This window comes from Hydra vulgaris, chromosome 10, assembly GCF_038396675.1.
Source record: "Hydra vulgaris chromosome 10, alternate assembly HydraT2T_AEP".
NCBI classification, from domain to species: Eukaryota; Metazoa; Cnidaria; class Hydrozoa; order Anthoathecata; family Hydridae; genus Hydra; species Hydra vulgaris.
The window spans coordinates 14,316,394-14,337,653 of record NC_088929.1 but is presented as its reverse complement, the minus strand read 5'-3'; the positions used below and the strand labels follow the sequence as shown (position 1 = coordinate 14,337,653).

At 26.0% G+C, this 21,260-nt stretch overlaps 2 protein-coding genes across 3 annotated transcripts in view; one reads left to right on the top strand and one right to left on the bottom strand.

Annotated features, from left to right (window-relative positions):
* LOC100200315 (beta-1,3-glucosyltransferase) overlaps positions 1-3,604 on the top strand; it is a 54,182-nt gene extending 50,578 nt beyond the window's left edge. Inside the window, exons 13-15 of one of the 2 annotated variants that reach the window (XM_065807314.1) lie at positions 2,697-2,841; positions 3,167-3,352; positions 3,519-3,604. In XM_065807314.1, the coding sequence (XP_065663386.1) occupies positions 2,697-2,841; positions 3,167-3,328 (307 nt within the window). In that variant the 3' untranslated portion in view covers positions 3,329-3,352; positions 3,519-3,604. Of the gene's footprint in view, positions 1-2,696; positions 2,842-3,166; positions 3,480-3,518 lie in introns of those variants that run through there. The other variant, XM_065807313.1, reaches the window with a different exon arrangement.
* A 9,691-nt stretch (positions 3,605-13,295) lies between these two features.
* Positions 13,296-17,336, bottom strand: LOC101236166 (uncharacterized). Its single transcript, XM_065807312.1, has 7 exons — positions 17,190-17,336; positions 15,852-15,926; positions 15,470-15,556; positions 15,190-15,303; positions 14,950-15,060; positions 13,748-13,861; positions 13,296-13,571 (listed from the first exon to the last, which is right to left on the bottom strand). Exons 2-7 carry the CDS (start codon positions 15,918-15,920, stop codon positions 13,503-13,505), a joined length of 564 nt encoding a protein of 187 aa, XP_065663384.1. The 5' UTR covers positions 15,921-15,926; positions 17,190-17,336; the 3' UTR covers positions 13,296-13,502.
* Positions 17,337-21,260: the final 3,924 nt, after the last annotated feature.

Below are 21,260 nucleotides of genomic sequence, written 5' to 3'. Positions count from 1 at the left end.
ATTTTTAAAAGCTCTGATGAACATTCTGGTTCCTCCAACTATTGTCCCATTAGTCTTCTATCTGTTATTAGCAAGGTCTTTGGGTCTTTGATCAACAAATTTCTAAGATCCTATCTTGAGTCAAATAACTTACTGTTAGACAATTAATATGGTTTTCTATCTTTTTGCTCCATGGCTGATTTGCTAATTGCTGTGACTAAAAAATTTTATCGTGCATTAGATGGAGGCAGCAAGGCTAGGGTTATTGCTCTTGATACATCTAAAGCTTTTGATAAAATTTGGCATACTAGTCTTCTCCATATGCTTGCTTCATATGGTGTACCTGGGAAGGTTTTTGATATTATCAAATTGTTTTTTTCTAACCAATTTATCAAAGTCATCCTCAAAGGCCAACACTCTTCTTTATTTCCAGTAACTTCTGGGGTACCTCAAGATTCTGTCTCTGGTCCTGTTTTGTTTCTCATAAATATCAATGCTCTTCCTGACAACCTTACATTTAAAGTGACTCTTTGCTGACAACTTAACTTTATACTCCTGTCTTAACAAAATGTTTTCTCTTTTTGATCGCATGAAACAGGTAGTTGGTCTTGAATCTGATCTCACTTCTGTAACAGATTGGGGCTTGCAGTGGCTTGTAAATTTTACCTCCAACAAAAATCAGTTATTTACTGCAAACAGTTATTCCAATACTGTGGACATTCCTATATTAGTGAATGGCAACCCAATATCTATATTTAAAAATTTTATATGATAAAATTTATCAATGAATGTTATAATGATCATTTGTATCTTTTAGCCGAACCCCATGTTAAATATTAAATAACAAAGTTATCCAGGTTCACTTAGTGGCTACTTTCTTACTGAGTCCTCTTCTTTATGTCTTTTTGGATTATCATTCACTAATGACCTCTTATGAAAACCATATATACAATCAATTGCTTAGTTAGCATCTGCTAAAGTTGTTTTTCTTTATTGCGTTTTCCATTATCTTACTCCTGATTCCATTCTCTACCTCCTATTATATAGTCTTATTCATATACAGGAGGAACTTCTGTTGGTTCTTCTAATGATGCTCCTTCTCTTCTAAACAAGATCCAAAAATGCATTTTAAATGTAGTTCGACCTGCTCTATTTGTCAAGCTTCAGCCTCTCTCCCGTTGTCATAAGTTTGCATCTCTTTCTCTTTTACAAATACTATTATGGTGGCTACTCAAAGGAGCAATCACCTCTAGTTCCATCAACTAAAACTCACCCTTGCTTGACTCGTCATTTAGCAAAGTCTCATTCTTTTACTGTATCTGTCCCTGCATCCTCTAAAAAGTTTTATTTATCTAGTTTTTTTTTACCGCACTTCAACCCTTTAGAGTTATCTCCCATCTTCATGTTTTCCTGACTCATAAACCTTCAGCTTTACAAGTTTTCTATCAACTGTTTCCTTGCTCTTTAACAATATTCTTTGTTTTCTAGTAACTTCCAACCTAAAAGTGGCTGTTTGCAGCCTTGTTATGAATAAAACTAAGTTATATATATATATATATATATATATATATATATATATATATATATATATATATATATATATATATATATATATATATATATATATATTTATACATACAAACCATCAATCCTCTTCCAAGATCATAGTAAATGTCACTTGCTTTTATTATGTATTCTTTAAGCAAAACTTTCTATTATGGTTTGAATACCTAGAAAGAAATATAAAATATATATATTATTAATATACTATTAGACATAAACATTACAATCATAAAAAGTATCTGTCCCGATACCTTTATTAAAAATTGAAATATCTCAGCAGTGTTTTTCAAAGTTTATATGAGCATAATAATAGTTTATATTAAATAAGCTCTAGATATTAATTATTATAAAATATTAATTAAATTAATCTAGTTACACTAGAGGTACCTGAAATCTTTTCGCATAGTCAGAAATTGTCCGCAGGTTTTTTGCCTTATTTAGGAGAATAAAATTTCTAAAGGAGATAGTAGATCTCTCACTGTAGCTATTCTTGTGTACTGTAGCATTAACTTTGAACTCTTTAATTTTTAGTTTAATAATTCTCTTAATATCTCTAAACTCTGTAACATTAAAAGTTGTTATTGTTAGAATTTGAAGGAATTAATTGGCATTCATGTACTGTTTTACAAAGCATTAGATGTAGAAGGCAATTTATTGAATATACTGTGACCCCATTAGAGTTTAAGCAATTTTCTCCTTAAACCATCAATTAGTATTGTGGAACAACATAAGCTAAAATAATCCTTCGGCTATAAGCTTTAAAATTGGCAGTTAAATAATGCAGCACTGTCCAACACCGGTGATCATAAACATGTTAAACAAGCTGTTTAAAATGTACTTTGATGCATCAAAAGTCGTTAAAACAACCTCACACCCCCAAAATTGATCCAAAAAGTATTTTTTTATAAAGAGGGTTGAGTTACTATAATCCAAGATTTGTTAAAGTGGCTAGTCTTAAATAAATTCTACTGGGCTAACCTACTCCTATGGTTAATGTGCCCCCGTCCAGCTTATACATACACACACAAGTATATATGTATATATATTTATATATATATATAATATATATATATATATATATATATATATATATATATATATATATATATATATATATATTTATATATATATATATATATATATTTTTTAAATAGAATAGTTTTAAGTCGTCCTGCTGTACAGTTGATTGTGAGCAGTATATACAAGTGTCATAATGTTGGTGATCCTGGCGACATGTGGCTAGGAGCTGCTATTAAACAACTTCGAATTCCATTAGTTCATACAAATTCATTTCATCAGGTTAATTTTTTTGTTTGTTTGCAGAAATGGTAGTATAGCAAATATCATCTTTCAAAAGCCATTTTATTTCTTTTATGAAATGATTTGTAAAAATAAAAAGTGCTAAAAAAATATAATTTATATAAATTTAATATTTATCTAATTTAAATATAATATTATAACAATAAATTTTATATTGAAGTTTATAAAATAATTTTTCCTATTTATTTTTCAAAACTGCTATAATAAATATTACATTTTTTGTTTAAATATTAATATTTAAACAAAAAATGTTATATTTAATATTTTATATAATATATTATATTTAATATTTTATATTTTACAGGCACAACCCAACCAATATAACAAAGAATTTTTGTCGCATCGGTATTTGGTTTCTTTTCACATAGATGGCAATATGGACCCTATAGATGTCTACAAAAACTACTTAACTAACGACCAAGGTGATAAATCCGTCAATAACAATGAAAAAAGAGAAGAGCTTTAATGTCTAGAGACAAAGAGTTATAGTGTAATGTGCCATAGAGTGTTTGTTTTATGCGTTTTTTAACTTGCGCGATTTTTAAAAAGTCTCGCCAAAAAATGAAAAAAAAATTTTTATATGACTAGTGAATAGATAAAGGCGACAAGCTCTAAAGCAATATATAAGTTGAGTGATTTGTTTTTTAATTTAATAGGTAGTACCAGTGGCCTGGTATTGGAAATCCGTATCTTATCCGTATCCGTATCCGTATCCAAGCGGTTTACCTATTTTGATAATTTTTTTTTTTAATAAAGTTTTTGCAAATCTTACACCACATATCTAATTTACAACCTAATGTTAATATGAATAACCAGTTAACTCATGGAAAAAAAGTATCAATTTATGTACGTAATATTTTTATACCTTTTTATCCTTTTATAGCTCTTTTTTGTGTAACGTATCGGTCTGAATAAAAAACAACTGATTCGCATTATATTTCTTCAAAACTAAATTATTTTGTACTAATATTAAACTATCTTGTTATAATTATCTTGTTATAATTATCTTTTTATAATTATCTTGTTATAATTATATTGTTATAATTATCTTGTTATAATTATCTTTTTATAATTATCTTGTTATAATTATCTTTTTATAATTATATTGTTATAATTATCTTGTTCTAATTATTCAAGAAACTAGTTGCATTTGCATTAACTTGCAAAGTTGTTGCATAACTTAATTATTGTTGCGTTGGTACAATTGCAATAGCTGTTGCATAAATAATTTTATTAATATCAATATTAATTTTAAATTTGTTGTATTTTTTAAAATCTCTGATTTATTTAAATCGATTTATTTATTGTTTAAAAATATTTTTATACCATTTTGTTATTTATATATTATGAAAATTACTTTTTTAAATTTATGTTTAATATTTATTGATTACATCATTTTTTAAATTATTTATGTTTTTCTTATTGTTTATCGCGTGGTAAACAAAATAGTTACTGTCAAATTACTTAATTTTTTTTTTTGAAAAATCTCTTTTAAACTTTTCTTTTGAGTCTTTTTATGAATTATTTTATATTTTTATGAATTTTATTTATATAAATTTAAAAAAAAAACTATATTGAAATGTATTTCGGACTATTTATCACAAGTTTTATGTAGTTTTATTTTTTGTAATGAGTTAAATAAAATTTATTTAAATGTATTCAATTGTTAAATCACATCAATCTATATAGTTAACTAATATTATTAGGCATACATCATACCCGTCACATCAGTATAGTTACATACATATAGTTACAGTATACATACCCGTCATATCAATTAATATATTAATTAATATAATTGGTCATACATCAGACCCGTCACATCAATATAGTTAATATAATTGGTCATACATCAGATCCGTATAGTTTGATAAATCGGATATGACACTTAGGAATTGTGTAAACTTTAAACTTAATTATGTCCATGCTTATTTCAAATAAAAGTGTTTTGCAAAAATTTGAGATGATTGGAGCCTGGGAACAAAAATACCTCAAAAAGTGTGCACTTCCACCCCGAATGTGAGAGCAACGAGTTAATAAAATATTTCTTTTTTTAGCATATTGCATTAAATTAAAATTCATCAACTGATTTTTAATTTTATTTAATAATCTTTTGACGTTCGAAAGTTGTGAGCATATGAAATTTATAACCCCCTAATTTTGGGAAAGACGGAAATTTTACATGGTCGTAACTTTTAAATGATAAAAAATTATTTAATAAAGTTAAAAACTTGTCGATAAGTTTAACTGTAGTTTAATATGCTTAAAAGGGTAAATTTCATTAACTCATTGCCTTTACAAACGGGGTGGGGAAGCATTTTTTCATGGGTTTTTTTGTTCTTAGACTGAGATTTTTTTGTAAAGCACTCTCATTTGACATAAGCATTAACATATTTAAGTTTTAGGTTGCTGAAATAATTGTGCGATTTCTGAAAGTGTTATATCTGAAACATCGAATCCTGCCTACGGATTGACTATACATTTAAATCATATCTGATTTTAAAAGCTATAAATACAGAAAGTATTTTTTCATTTTGCATCCACAAAATTTGAAGAAAAAAAAAGTACTGTATCATTTTTTAATCGAGAAAGGGCAATTTCATCAAATGAAAACCAAAAGACGTCAAGAGAAATACTTCAAGTTTTTAACATCAAACGTACGGCTGTTATGAAATTATTCGTCAATTTATCAAAACTGATCGAATTATAGCAAATCGTCAAAATTCTGTTCCAAATCAAAAACTTTCAAAAGAACATAATCAAATCTTGGGTTGACGCGGATTACATAACTTCTTTAAGAAGGTTTATCTCTTAAGAGAATAAATCTTCTTAAAGAGATAAGCAATTATCTCTTCAATTTGTTCTCGAAACATTTCCATTCGATGTGCTATTAATCAAAATGGCATTGCCCTATAACTGAATTTTTGCAAATCCAGTAATGGTGCATTTAACTTTTTACTGATTTTATTTAGGAATTAAGTAGATGAATCTCCGAGAATCAGGCATTTATGACAAGTATATTAAAATACCATTTTAAAATATTTTTCATGAATAATGTCCGCTTTCGTCGAATGTTGAGCGTTCAAAATTTAATTATGGATGGGTAAGGTAAAGTGGTGTAACATCGACATGTCCTTAGGAAATAATTTTTGTGACAAAATTATTTGATGCGAAATATTTTTACGTGTTTACCAATAATATTGCTACCATAAACTGATAAAAAATTTAATCGGTCATGTTATATTATTGATACATAACTCATTTTGTTGTTGGTGTGCAACTGTCAATGTCATCCTCTATATGGGGTAACATTGACATCAGTATAATTTGTGCCGTAAATATTAATTTGCATTGTGAGAGGTAAAACTATCATCGTAAATTTGATAAACAAAACAGCGAAAACATTTTGAATATACACTGGCACTAACCTATTTTTCGTTTTAAAAGTTAGCAGTATTAAAAAGTTGTAAAATCTAAACTAAATACTATTATTTGAAAGATATCAATTAGCTTCAGTTCTGATAATGTTTACTTGAAGAAATAAAAAAGTATTTTAATTTATGATTAAAAAATTTTTTTCTATGAATTGTCAAACTATTCAAAAAAAAAAAAAAAGTACCTGGTAGGTGAGAGTTGCCGTAATCGGAACAGCGCCTTAATTGGAACAATGCGTTTAATTTTCAAAAGAAATTAATTAAGGCTATTTTTGCATTTTTCTAGTAAAACGTCTTATTTTCTACGTTTTGACACATTTTGAATGTTATTCCTCAAAAAATGCATGTGCACCATTGGTTTAAAGTTTTTTTGTGTCTTTTTTTTTCGGTGACCTAGTTTTGTGTTCTCACTATATTGATTGCGCTCGGTAAACTATACTGCTATAGGTTATACAATTTTTCGTGTTTAATTCAATGGGATTTAAAATACAATATAACAATAAAAACTTATCTTCTAAGTTGCTGCAACCATGATATCGCAATGGTATAACAAAATAGTCTAAAGTTTCGTTGATTGGAGCTTTAAAGTTTTCCTTACTTAATCAGTAATAAAATCAAAGGGTTATAGAAATAGTTTTGGCGCAATTTAAAACTATTTAGTAACAATCATAGACCTTAAAAATAAAATTGGTTGAAACATTTCTGAAAAATAGAAGACAAAGAGTTTTCATGGAAGAAATTATCTCATCTTGGCAGGATATATTTAGTGGTGCGCCACAGGGCTCTGTTATTGGCCCTTTACTACCTATAATTTATGTTAATAATTTGGCTGAGAACTATGTTAATATTTCAAAGATGTATGGTGATGATGCAAAAGTATTATCAAGAACCGATTGTGAAGCAAGTGTGATTTATGCAAGAAATAATACCTATTGAAAAATAAGTTATATAAAGCTGTCAACTGGGCACTGAATAAATCTTGGCGTAGCATTTACCTCTGACTTGAAATGGAAAAATCAAATAACTCTATGTGCAAGTAAAACAAATAAAGTTTTGGGTATTTTGAGGAATACATTTTTAAGTTTAAATAGTGCATTACTAAAAATTGTATACACAACTTTTGTAAGACTGGTAAAATGGGTCTTACTACTTTAGTTGTAAGATGGATGACTTGATTCAAATACACAAGTTATTCAATGGAATTAAAAAAAGTAAACTTAATTAATAAAATTTTGCCAAGAAGTTATCAATCAGCAAGAGGTCATCAAATAAAATATAATTGCGAAATAACTAGTTTTTTGTCTCAGCATTATTTTTTAACAAGCAGAGCATCTTTTTACTGACTACCTACTGATGTCCCTAATGCTATTTCTGTGAACTCTTTTAAAGCTAAACTTGATATTTGGATTTTAAATAATTTTATTATGCTGAATAATGATATAGCTGTCTTAGTGTACATGGTACACTCACCAAGTTATCAATTGCAGCTCAAATATATTACTATTACTATTAAGCACTACAACACATTAATGATTCAATAACTGACTCCGACAAAATCTTGCTGTGTTATTTTTTTTTGCTGAATTTTTTTTATGACAGACATTCTGGAGTTTTGTTAAGTTTCTGAAACAACGAGATAGTATTTTACATTTTAGTTTCTGATGTTTTGTTTTTACCATTAATATACAATATTATTATGTATGGATTTTAACTTTTTGCAAGTGTCAGTTTTTAGATCTGTTGATATTTGATGTATTGGTACTTTTTTTGATTTATTTACATTAATTCTTTTAGTTTAGTGTTTGCTCTGTTTGCTTGGGTTTGCTTTGTTTCTGCTGAATCTTTCACGATGTAATCGTGTAAGACATTCCGCCAACTTTTGGAAGATTCTATACCCCTGAGGTGACTTAAGTATTCCTGTCAATGTTACCTGAAATATGTATTTAAAAAAAATGCTAAAAAAAAATCTCAAATGCTTAGTATTTGGAAACAACATTATAAAATCACATGAACAGCGATATTATAGTATGGTTTTACTTATCTTTTAACAAAAGTTTTTCTGCAACAAAGTAACTAGTAATTAATTTAATTTATGCTTATTTATGCTTGCCGTATTATGTTATTTGTACTTACTATTATGCAGATAAAAATAGTTGTATTTGTTCATTTAACATCTGGCTACAGAACCTGTTAAAATAATTTAAACAATAGTGACGGGTAAAAACATTTAATTTAATACATGTTAATGTTACCCACATGTCAAAGCGTTACCTTTTAAATATTTTTAGCGATTTTGCTATTTAAAAGCGATTTAACTTTTATTATTTACCGCCGTGTTTACTATTACTCAATCCTATTAAAAATTAGTTTAGCAAATGGAAAAAAATTTCTAAAAAAAACGAATCTACACAATAAGGCTGAGCTAGTGGCCGCAATTTCTGACAGTTCAAATCCTTTCCAGACTGCACGGGATACTTTTGCAGTGTGTGGTCTTACATTATACAATGCTTCAGTTGCGAAAAAACTTATGGGTAATAGCTGACTCGAGATTATTGTGCCAAGAGCTTTTTACTTTTCAGAAAATGACCTAGTGATCCGAAAAAACACAAAATGGTAAAAATCACAAATAGGTTACAACATAACATAGGTTAATAAAGAACCATAAAAGAATCAAATCTATTTTAGCTTATATGTAGTAATAGTTTTTGCTTTTAAGAATTGGAAAAGTAATTATGTACAAAAATTCCAAAATTAGTAAAACTCAAAAAATGCCATATTTTGTATGCGCATACGCAAAATTGCTTTGAAACTACACTGAAGCATAAATCGGTTGAGTAAAAAAATTTCGTGTGATTAGTGGAAATTTTTGGAAAACTCCGAAGTTAAACGTAGTGTCAGTAGGTACTAGTCACGGTTTCCCTACAAATCTTAAACTTTATGTCTATTTTTTAAGTTTTAATGTTTTTTCTACTTTTATGTTTGAAAGCCATAAATTAAACATATTGCAAAAAACTGATAAAATCTTTATTATCACATAATTTTTCTATCTCTGTTTTCTCAAACCCTGCAAATCTAATGATGGTCTTTAAATGTAGTATTGTTGTCATAATGAAATTCTTGTCCGCTTTTCTTTAGTACCCGATTTTTTTCTTTAGTACCCAATCTTATATCTTTGTTGCAATGTTTTAAAGATTTTCCTTTTAACAAGAAGAAACGAAGGTTTCAAACAAGCTATCTCTAGCTTTTTCAAAATTTATTGTGTTGTGACTTGTCATTCAGTTAAATTGCATTTTTACACAAAGATTGTTGGTTCGTCCTTAGAAAACTTTTTTTATCTAGTTTTTTTTTTTTTTTTTACGTATATTAGCATTATTAAATTTACGTATATTAGCATTAACAAATTTGTTCTTTCGTCGTGTTTTTTATTTTATTTATAGAGTATGCAGCATTTGATCTTTCCTATTGATAACTTTTTTCTTTTCTTTGCATAGATCTGGTAGAGCATCTCATTAGATTTAAAAAAAAAGATTAAAAATAGAGTAGTTTTACTTTTACATATACATTTTTACATACGCATATACCCTTGTTTACTAAATTTATTTCATTTAATTGCTATCAATTTTATTTATATTCATTAATCTCTTTATAAATAGTATTGTTAAAGTTTATTATATTAATGATAAACAAACATGTTTATTATTTTAAATAACTTTGTCATGACCATGATCTCTTTAAGGATCATTACACATCATTTAAGTTTTGTTATAACCATGATCTTTTTTAGCATCATTACACACCATTTAAATTTTTTATGACCATGATCTTATATATATGACCATGATATATATATATAAATATCAAAATATCAGAAATATATATAAATAATAAATATTGTTCTATTTCTTTTACAATAAAAAAATAAGATAAATCAAAAACTTGTTATTTATACAATAAGTAAATTAAACAGTTTCAACACGTACATGTCTTGGTTGATTGAGAAAATCCACAGTTCTTATCTAAACAAAGCTAATAACGTTTTTTATCTGAGTAAAACTAATTTTATTACAGTTCAAAAATCTATAAAATTGTTATTGTTTTTTACTGCCATATATTAGGAAGTATTTGATTTCACCAAACAAAACTAAACGCAATAATAAAAATACATTTTCGATCACAGTAATATTGGTTTTCGCTTCGCTAAAAGTTTGAAACTTTTCTCCAAAAAATCTCTTAACAATAGATTTTATATTCGTTATTGTTTAAAAATTGTAATGGATTCGTCTTGTAAAGTAAATCTCGTTATACTATCAAAACTTCTCGCCATCTCAAGACATGATTAAGCACTATAGGATTCCTTTTACAGTGTTTAATCATTTGTGTCTGTAATTGGCAATTAGTTAAAAACTCGCATATTTTCAAACATCTTCACTCAAATAATAGTTGCTAAATTTATTTGTTATGTTTTTTGGATTCTGCTTTCGACAAATTTGGTTTAAAATTCGAGTGGAAACAAGTGAACTATGTAAAAATAAACAAGTGAATTACGTAAAAATAACACTTTGATTTAATATCTGAGTAACCAGTTCTTTTTATTGTTTCTCTTTATACTTTTTTTGACATTTGTTTTTAATTGTTATTAAATCGATATTATGACAATTAAAAACATTATTATTAGGATTTCGCTAATTATGTATGGTTTTCATATTTTTTTATTTTCGACTTTATTTAGTTTTATATTTCAATATATTTCATTTATACTTAATATATTTCATTTATACTCAATATATTTCATTTATACTTAATATATTTCATTTATACTTAATATATTTCATTTATACTTAAACTATAGATGACTTAATAAAAAAGTAAGTAAATAAATAAATATAAAAAAAACTTTGTTTGATATTTAACGGCAAATTTTTTTTTTTTTTTTGTGACAATTATGGAGTTAGGTTACATTGAACTAATGTGCAGTGGATGATGATTCAAAATTTTTAAGTATAAATTTTTTTCATTTAATTAAATGTTTAACTAATATCTGAGATAAAAATCAGTTCTAAATTGTTTAAATAAGAGATATTTTAAAGAAATTACGATTACTTGAACCAAAGTTATACAAGTAATGTAACTTTGCCTTGATCCTATTTAGTTTATATAAATATTAGCAGACGATTAATAAGCTTTGTGGAATGGTTTCGTTATCGATAAAAGAAAAACAGGCGGCGCTATTTCAATTAATTTTACATTTTGTGACTTAGTTTTACAAATTTTCAATTTTTTATTAGCGTTTCTTATAATAATATTTATAAGAATTTTGTAGAAAAGTTGTTGTTTATATTTTCATATAAAACATAAAGTGATTTATTAACTTTTGAAATAATTTTTTTTTATGTTTAATATCAATTATAATATTAAATATTTTTAAGAAAAAAGTTTCACAAAGCAATACTTGGAGTACAACAAAAGTAACAGCACAAAACGTAACTTATACTCGAATATCAGTATAACTTTAAAAAAGAAAACTTTTTCTTAATTTTAAAAATGAGGCTAGGGTCAAAAGCAGCATGAATATATCTATATATATATATATATATATATATATATATATATATATATATATATATATATATATATATATATATATATATATATATATATATATATATATATATATATATATATATATATATATATATATATATATATATATATATATATGTATATATATATATATATATATATATATATATATATATATATATATATATATATATATATATATGTATATATATATATATATATATATATATATATATCTATATATATATATATATATATATATATATATATATATATATATATATATATATATATATATATATATATATATATATATATATATATATATATATAGACACACGTTAAAAGCATAAGCAGAATCATGAAGAATGTCAAACATTCTATAACTTAGTAATTTGACGTCAAAGAGATATAACTTTTAAATAAGTTCTTAGTCAATGGAATTAGACTTTAAAAACATTGATTAGAAATATATCTAGATTAGATCACATTTATTTTTAAAAATAACACTTGTTGCAATATGAAAATGCAAAATATTTATCTACGATATTTTTAATGACAAAACAATGTAAAAAACTTTTTGTTATTTTATATTTATGCTAAAAAAATGTTTCTTTTATATGCACAACTGTAATGTACAATATGTTAGTTGAATTTACAACAAACTTTAAATTTGAATTAAAAAAAAGTAATGTGAAATGTTTACTAATATATCTCTTACATTATAAATCAGATGTTTTATAAGTTAAGAATTTATAGTTAATAATTAAACGGTTTAGAAAACGTAAAGCACTCAAGTAACTTATTTTTAAAAATCTTTTTCTATTTGGTTCACAGCATCTTATTTAAGTTGCCATTTTAAAAGAATTATTCGACCAGAGTATTCAGTAATAAAAGAATTAAAAACAGCTGAGCAAGTCGTGAGTGGCATAGTAAGAAATAGTATGGAGCGCTACTCATCCTTACCAGAGTGTAATCCAAAAGTTGAAAAAAAATTTATTTTTTTTTGACAGTTATTAAATCAATTTTTAAAGTTTGAAACAAAAATTAAAACAACTAAATAAACTCTTAAAATAAAAATGTTTTGGAACAAAATTCTTTAAAAATATTCAAAGATTCATTTGTCGTAGTGTAAAAAACTTTACAAATAGAAAAAAAAAAGAAAAAAGTTTCAAAAATAATTTTTTAACTTTATTTTTCAATTACTACTGACTTTTTTTGTTGCTGTTGTTTATTCTTGGTAATTGTCAGATTTTTTTTGTTTTTCTTATTTATACTTGGTAATTTTTAGTTAATTTTAAAGTAAATAAATTAATTAGATACATAGATTAATTGTTCAAAAACTTGGTGCAATTATCAAAATGATATAAAAATTAATTAAATAAGTATTAAAAAGGCGATTTAAAAATAGTCGAAACGTCACACATAATTTAATTTATTCTCAAAATATCTATGTCAGAATATGTACATCAGTCTTTTTTAGTTTTATTAAATAAATTCGTTAAATAAATATTTCTAAAAATATTTCTAAATAATATACACAAGTAATAAAAATTTGCAGCACTATGATTTACTGTAAAAGTGTTGTCAATCTGTATTATAAACGTAACTTCGATAAATCAAAGTTTATCGCTTGTTTTCGATAACCACCGTTTTTGTTGAATGAACTGTATTTTCTTGGTTGAGTTTTCTTTCCTTAAAAATAAATTTATCTGGTAAAATAATTTATTTCTTACACGTTTTAGGCTAGTTACTCTCTATTATTATTTACACATGGCTGAAAATAATTAATTCCTATTGCTGTGTGTTTCACTCGTAGTTAAAAATGGTGATCACTTATATTAAAAAAAAAATCAAAAAAGAGTTTTTACTAATTTTGAAAGTAGTTGCAGAAAGTCCAAGCTTTGGTCTTCAATGCATTTTTTATTTGAACATATAAAGCCAAGTGAGCAATCTTTATTCTGTTGACAACTTGTTACTTTTCTCTAGAAAAAAAAAGATTGTGTAAAGAATATTGCTTAATTGTGTAAAAAACACACACACAAAACGTATTATTACCACCACTAAGTTATATTAAGACAAAAAATTTAATCAAAATAAAATCATCAAGAATAATTAGTAAAGACCAAATAGCCTTTATTGCTGGGCCAACTTGTTTTTCGTTAGTTATTGCAGCAGTATTGAATATGCAATTGAGCAATTCCTACTTTGTGTTATTTGGCCCAAAAATAGATTCTGTAGGTGTCGCGTTGTATATGAGTTCCAATCACATTGTTTGTAAGTCATTGTTGTACCATAATTAATTTTAAATACTTGTAAAAACTGTTTAGTATTTAGAACTAAAAATGCCATAAAGTTTAATCATTAAATAGTTAAGTTACTATTAATACAACGGAAAAAAACAAACTTTTTTTAGTCCTGAAATTAGTATAGTTCCTAGTCATTGTCTTTCTTAATTGGAAGTTCTTAGTCACTCTCTTTTTTATTTGATCAATCTGCTGAACTTCTTTTAGCAATATTATATGCCTTTCAACTTTCGATCTTCAAAAAATATTTCTCTCGACTCGTATAAAAGCAAGAGTGTCCAAAAGAAGCCTACTGGTATATTTGTACAGGCTTGTATATTAGACTTTTTTAGTCATTTAAAAAAGAAGGATAAATCGCAATACCACTAGATAAAAAAGTAATGCTGGTAATTAAATAATGGTAAAGAATTATAATTCTATTAACTTACAATAGTTAGTAAAACACTTATAAAAATAGTTTGAGGCTCTGAACGATAATTTTTTTAACAAGAATTTGTTTTGTTTTTTGTTTGTTTTTTTTTGGAGGAGGAGGGGGGGGGGGAATTATAAACTTTGTTTATCCCAATGATCATGTAGATTATGCCAGATTTTCAATTATGCGGAGTGTCAACATAGACTTGATGAGCAACCAATCATATGCAAACGTAACACTAACTTTTCTGGTATTATAATATTTTTAGCGTGATGATAATTATGGATATGATTAGTAACTTTTTGGTAAAACAATAATTATAAATATGGTTAGTAACTTTAAAAACATTTTATACCTTTTTTTGTAAATCTTCATAAACGCATTCTCTTTCCCGACAAACCATACGATGTTCTTTGCATGTGCAGGAAAGATCGCTTGAGCAATAAGATTTAAACACACCTCGACACTATTGATAAAAAGAATATTTTTTCATTTTATAGAATAAAATAAAAAGATATATCTAAAATAAAAAAATAAAATAAAAAAGTGTTACAAAAATTTGAAAAAAAAGTCAAATTAGTTCATTAGTGCCTACCGTTTGCTTTTTCATGAAATCCTTAATAGTTTTAACCTCTGAACAAATATGGTTGCTCACGTCACAAAAGTAAGTTTTAGGACAATCCTGGTTTGTTATACAAAAACTATTTTTCTAAAAGAAAAAAAGAATATTATATTGCATCATGTAATTCATAAATCGTCATAAAAAAATACAATAGTGGTATTGTAACTGAAAGGCCTAAAAAGTGTTGTTTTTACTTAAAAATAAATTAACATCGGTTTCTATTCAGCCATATAACGTATAACCTGCGACTTACTATGTTTTCGTTAGAGAGAATCTTCACACATTTTCTATCTGAACATAATTCGTCAAGTTTACATTCCTCATTAATTGTGCATTGCTTCTAAAGTAAAAATTAAATTCGAATTTTTTTTTTTTCATAAATATACTGTATAAAAACTAGAATATAAATTACTGCAGTAAAAAGTATTTCTGTGCTGGAAAACGCCGTAAAAATCTTGATTTTAGTTAGCTTAAGCATAGCGCTTTCTTGCAAAAAATAAAAAAAATAAAAAGATATATAACGTTGGAGTCACTTTTTCATTTTTTTTTTTTTAAAAAAGTCGCTTTATAGTTATAAATATTACCATGTAAATAATAAAATTAGAATTAATAAAAAGAAAACAAAAAAAAAAAACCTGAAAAGGATTGGACACCACCTTTTGCGTACTTAATAAGAAAATGATTGTTCCACAAATGAATTTCATTTTTTACTAAATGAAAAAAACAAACCAAGTTAACAAAGTGAAATAAAGCCATGCTAACGTAAGTCGGGTAAACGTCGCGCTAACGTCAAATGGGTAAACGTTAAATAAACGAGTTTACAGTTTTCAGTGTTATATTCAATGAAAATATTACACTGAATACTGAAAACCATCATTGGCATTTTAAGGCTAAAAATTAAACTGATTGAATTGCGCGTAGCATACCGTTTATTATTTCAATATACTTAATTTAATGATTCATGTCTTCATTGGCATCATTGTTGCATGTATAAAAATAATTGGTTATAAATTGCGGATGATCGCCCAGTTATGCAGTCTATAATTAGGTTTTTTATTATTTTATCTATAATTAGATGCTAATCTTATGAACTTGTTTTTATAAATATAATAATATCAATTGCGTATAGTCAAAAAAAATCTTAAGGTTTAGTTTCCTTTTAACCGATTAATTGGTTTCAAAGTAACAGTTTTAAAATATTACCGAATATAAATAAACTAGTTTTCATTTTACTTTTTTGTATCGTTTGTTTCGTACAGTATGTTTTGGATGTTTCGTATTCGTATGTTTTGTACAGATTGTTAATAAATACAACCGCTTATGACAAAACTTGCAGTTATTATTAACAGTAAAAGCCATTGCTTCTTCAAAATATATATTCGAAAACTAATTCCACAAACAATTTTCAAATTGAGGAATAAAATTTAATTTTATTCGTCAGTAAAAAGTTTTTATGCTAAAAAAAAACCACCATATATAAATAAAAAATATTTTTTTCCATATAATCAATATAAAATTTGAAGGTTGAACATGAATCTAACTTTATATATAAAAATACTATTATGGAACCGGGCTTTAAATATTTTTGGTTTCTTTAAAAATCTTCAGTAATGGAAAACAAGTTGCTATGGAAAAAGGAGAAAAACAAAATATTGACCTACTGAGATGTCTGTAAGACTGAAGATTTTTTAAAATATAAATTTTAAAAAATTTTAAAAATTGAAACTTTAGTTCAAAAAATTTGAATTTTTAAATTCTATAGAGCGCTTTTTTTCTAATACAATATAAATGAAAGAATATATATATATATATATATATATATATATATATATATATATATATATATATATATATATATATATATATATATATATATATATATATATATATATATATATATATACACACACACACACATACACACACACACACAATGACATGTAGATAGCAGAAACCGTACAAACGTCACCTACCGTTTATAATTGTGAAAAGGTTTTGCATCTATGTTTTTCACAATACTATGTTAAGTACAAACGCATTAAATATAAATGGATTCTTTTTAAAACGAATCCTACCCAGTTTGAAAAAGGGTCTCTAAATGTAAATAAAAACGAGACAGATTAAAATGTGTTTACTTAAAATGACCGTTGTTGACATTAGTAATTTTTCAAATTACAATAAGTCTTTGACTCTTCAAAGAATTCATTCTTCGGTGATTCATAAAAAACACTCAAAATTTTTGCTATTGTGCTCAAAAATTCTTCGGTGCTTTTTTTAAGGTTTTTTCTTTTTCTTTAGTTAAGATTGCTGATTCATGACGTCTTTGTGTTTTTCAAGCTAATAATTGAGAAATATTGAGGGGTGAAGAACACTAAAACAATAAGAACAAAGTTAACATTGCTGGTGGGAATTGTTAAAATTTCTAGTTTTATAAGCATACGTAAATATATATTGTTAAAAAAGATGAGAAAATCACACGGTTTTGCGTAAAGAAACATTCTTTCTGACTGTTAAATTTTTTAAAAACATTTTCGTGTGAAAGATGACTCAATAGTAAAATAACATTGCTTAACATTTTCTTTGACATTTTTATACGGCAACGCAGACTTTTAATTACGTCGCACAACACAAGCGTTCAAGCAACGCAACTACATTGCCTAGGCTAGTTAGATATGCTATTTTTAAAAAACACACTGAAATAACTCGACGCTAAAAATTTAAAAATTTCAACTAACATTGTGAAAACCTCGTCTTATGAAATGCTTTCTTAAATAACCAGTTTTTTTTTTTTTAATAACTTTGTTTAAAGTTTAAACTTTAAACTATCTAATATTAAAATACAAATAAAAAATTAAGACCATTTTTTTCGCAATACACGTTTAAACAAATGAAAACTTGTCATGTTTGAATGTTATTGTAACATTTCAGTGAATTCAGTTTAAAATTGTTGTATGTAGCCGTGTGTTAAAAATGAAACTGTATTATTTCATTTATTTATTTTATATGAAAATTTTATTTCATGGTTTTTTTTTAATTTAAAAAACCATATGCTTTCAAACTTACAATATGTTTATAAATGTTAGAGCACATCTTTTTTTTACTACAAATGATTTTTAAATCATTAATTAACAGTGTTTAACTAGTCAAGAGTGAAAAAACAAAAAGATTTTTTTACGGCAAGTTTTGAAGTGTTTAAGTGTACGGAAGCGGACGTTTTTTAATAAATACTTCCGAAGATTAAGGGACGATTGAAAGCATAATTCCTTGTAAATAAACTTCAAATCAAATAAATATTGCTTATCTTTTAGTCGTTCTAAACTTCTTAAAAAAAAGTTTAAGAAAAAAACATTTATTAATAAAAAAAAATTTAGAAAAAAGAATAAGAATAATTTAAAAAGAACTTCAAATTTCTCCGCCTTCACACCCCCTTTTTTTGAGTGGATACATTTTTACAATGAAAGCCATTACAAAAATAAAAGAATTTAAAGTACTATTAAATTATTGGCGTTTTCAGAAGTGGTTTTCAGTAGGTTTTGGAGTATTGCATTTAAACGTAAATAAATTCTTATTTAAAATCATTTATATATTTTATAAACAAATATTTCATCATATTTGGTTGCGAAATCCTCCCAAAAAACTACGTCAAGGACAAAGTCAAATAAAAGTACTCTTTTTGGAGTACGTCTAAACAAAAGAAGAAGGAAAATTAAGGAAATTAAAAAATTGCTAATAATGATTTACTTAGAAGAATCTATTGGGAGTTCTTCTTCAGTCATGTAGCCAAATTTTCAAACAAAAATGAGCTTGGGACTAGGGAAGAGTGGAGAGAAGTTAGACGTTAAAAAATAATTACAGAATAACTTTTTAATCATTTTAATATAATGCATGTACTGCACCAAACAAGTTTTAACAAATAAAGCATCATTTCCGGCACTGATTCCTATGATTGACAGTAGAACAGGGACAAGCAAGTAATTAACAACATACTAACAAAAATTATTATTTAAAAACTATTAAAATTATAAAACCACGTAATCTTCATCTAAATATTTAAAATATTTCCACAATAAAAATACAAAAAAGTGGAAGAAGTGGGAGATTAAATAATTTTCTTTGTCCCACTTTACCAATCAAAAAATCACTTTTTGTGGGTAGTTTTCAAAAATGTGATTTTTACTACGTGCGAGACAAAGCGATGTCCGGTAAATAGAGGGGAAAAACCTCATTGTTTAGGGACTCCTCTTAATTAGAATTTTTGAAACGTCCCACTTCTCCCCACTCTCCCTCTACATTTTGCAAGCTTAAAGCAAAAACGTTGTAACTGACGAAATGGGGAAAATTGTGTTTAGTTTATAATCGGATACCGTCTTTGCAAAGACCACATGCAAAGACTACAGATTGTTACTACCCCATTTGGGTTAGTAACAATCTGTAGTCCGATGTAGTTTTTGGAGTAGTATTAATCTGTAGACAAAAAAAAAATACTAAAAACTATTTTTGTTCCAAGTATAAGAAATTTTCGGATTTAAAATCTCGGTTTTTAAACCATGTTTTATCCGTTTCGCAAAAATGTTAGTTACGACCTTTTTGTTCTGAGCTCGCAAGAGAAAGTGTTCACTACCTCATCAGCACTGCATTGTGGATCCGGAGTATTTTAATAACTCCAAAAACGGGAGTAATTTACTCAAAGTATAAAGTTCTTATACTAGAAAGGTTCTCGTGTCTCTTGGTTGATTTAGATGTTGATACTTTTTAGGAATTAATATAAAGTAAATAAATAATTTACAATTTTTGTAAAATTGATTAATTTAGTTACTAATCAAAATAATGTAAAGAGGGGATTTACAACTAATTGATAATTTAATAACACAAAACATCTTCTGTATCTTTCATTTGCCAATAATTTCTACTTTGATTTAAAAGATAACATTTTCTTTTAAATCGAACAAAAATTTATTGGCAAATGAAAGATACAAATGATAATAAAATCTTCAAAAGGATTGATGATAAAATCTTTGAATAGATTTTTCAAGACATTTAGAATATTAGAGCAACAAGGTATTGCCATTGAAGCCATTTTTTTTGTAGCCTGTTAGAAATATTCAAAGCTGATTATTTCATTATTATAACATTTCTTTAAATGTTTGGTGAAAATTAAACGGAGATAATCGAGTAAAATAATGTCTTGCTAAGTATCGAAATCTAACCAGTGGTAATAAAATCTTTAAAAATAGATTTAAAAAATCCGGACGAAATAGAGCAAAAATCACACAATTATACTTTTTCGAACCATCAAACCATTGTGTGAGCAAAAGTTTATACTTTTTGTACATATTTATGCTCACGCAATGTAAAGTTTTTTCGCCATCCCGTCTTACCCCCTCCCCCCTCACATACACACCCATAGAATTGCCCCTGTTTGTCAAGCAACAACCTATTGAGATGAATCGCACACAAAATTATATACTGTAGTTAAAATTATGTATCATAGTTACCATAGTTACCTCAAACGTCCTACTATAGTTAGTCTTTTTTAAATAATCCACTAGGTGACGCAATTAGACTAAATGATTTAATGATCAGACAAAGAAAACAAAATTGAGTCATTCGCTTTATGTACAATCGTAGTGTACAAACGATTATGATGTATACAGCTAGCATAACAAATTATAAAAACACAACTGTTAATTTGTTTTGCTGATTCTAAAACAATTTTCTTCAACAAAAAATTTCGAAGAAACTCAACAATCACAACAGCAAAATAAAAAACGATTCAAAATAGGAAAAATATAAATATAAAACTTTTGATTGACAAATTTTGTCAATCGAACATTTAATTTTTTTATTTAATGTAGTAATTGTTTTGGAAAGCTAAAAAAAAGTTTGTATATAATTAGTACACGTCATTCTTAAACTTTTAGCTTTTTAAGTATAGTTTCTTTGAATTTTCGTGTGTTGAAACTTGTTTTTACAAACAATAAAAGAAATGAATACAATTATATACCCGGTATATCGAACACTGATTAACTCGTACTGTTTTTTCA

Excerpts from the sequence above, each read along its gene's own strand:
- LOC101236166 (XM_065807312.1), bottom strand. The coding sequence starts at position 15,920 with ATGAAATTCATTTGTGGAACAATCATTTTCTTATTAAGTACGCAAAAG. Across the intron at positions 15,557-15,851 it reads TGGTGTCCAATCCTTTTCAG|AAGCAATGCACAATTAATGA; the intron begins GTTTTTTTTTTT and ends TTTTTACTTTAG. Across the intron at positions 13,572-13,747 it reads TGCAACTACTTTCAAAATTA|GAAAGAAAACTCAACCAAGA; the intron begins GTAAAAACTCTT and ends TTTATTTTTAAG.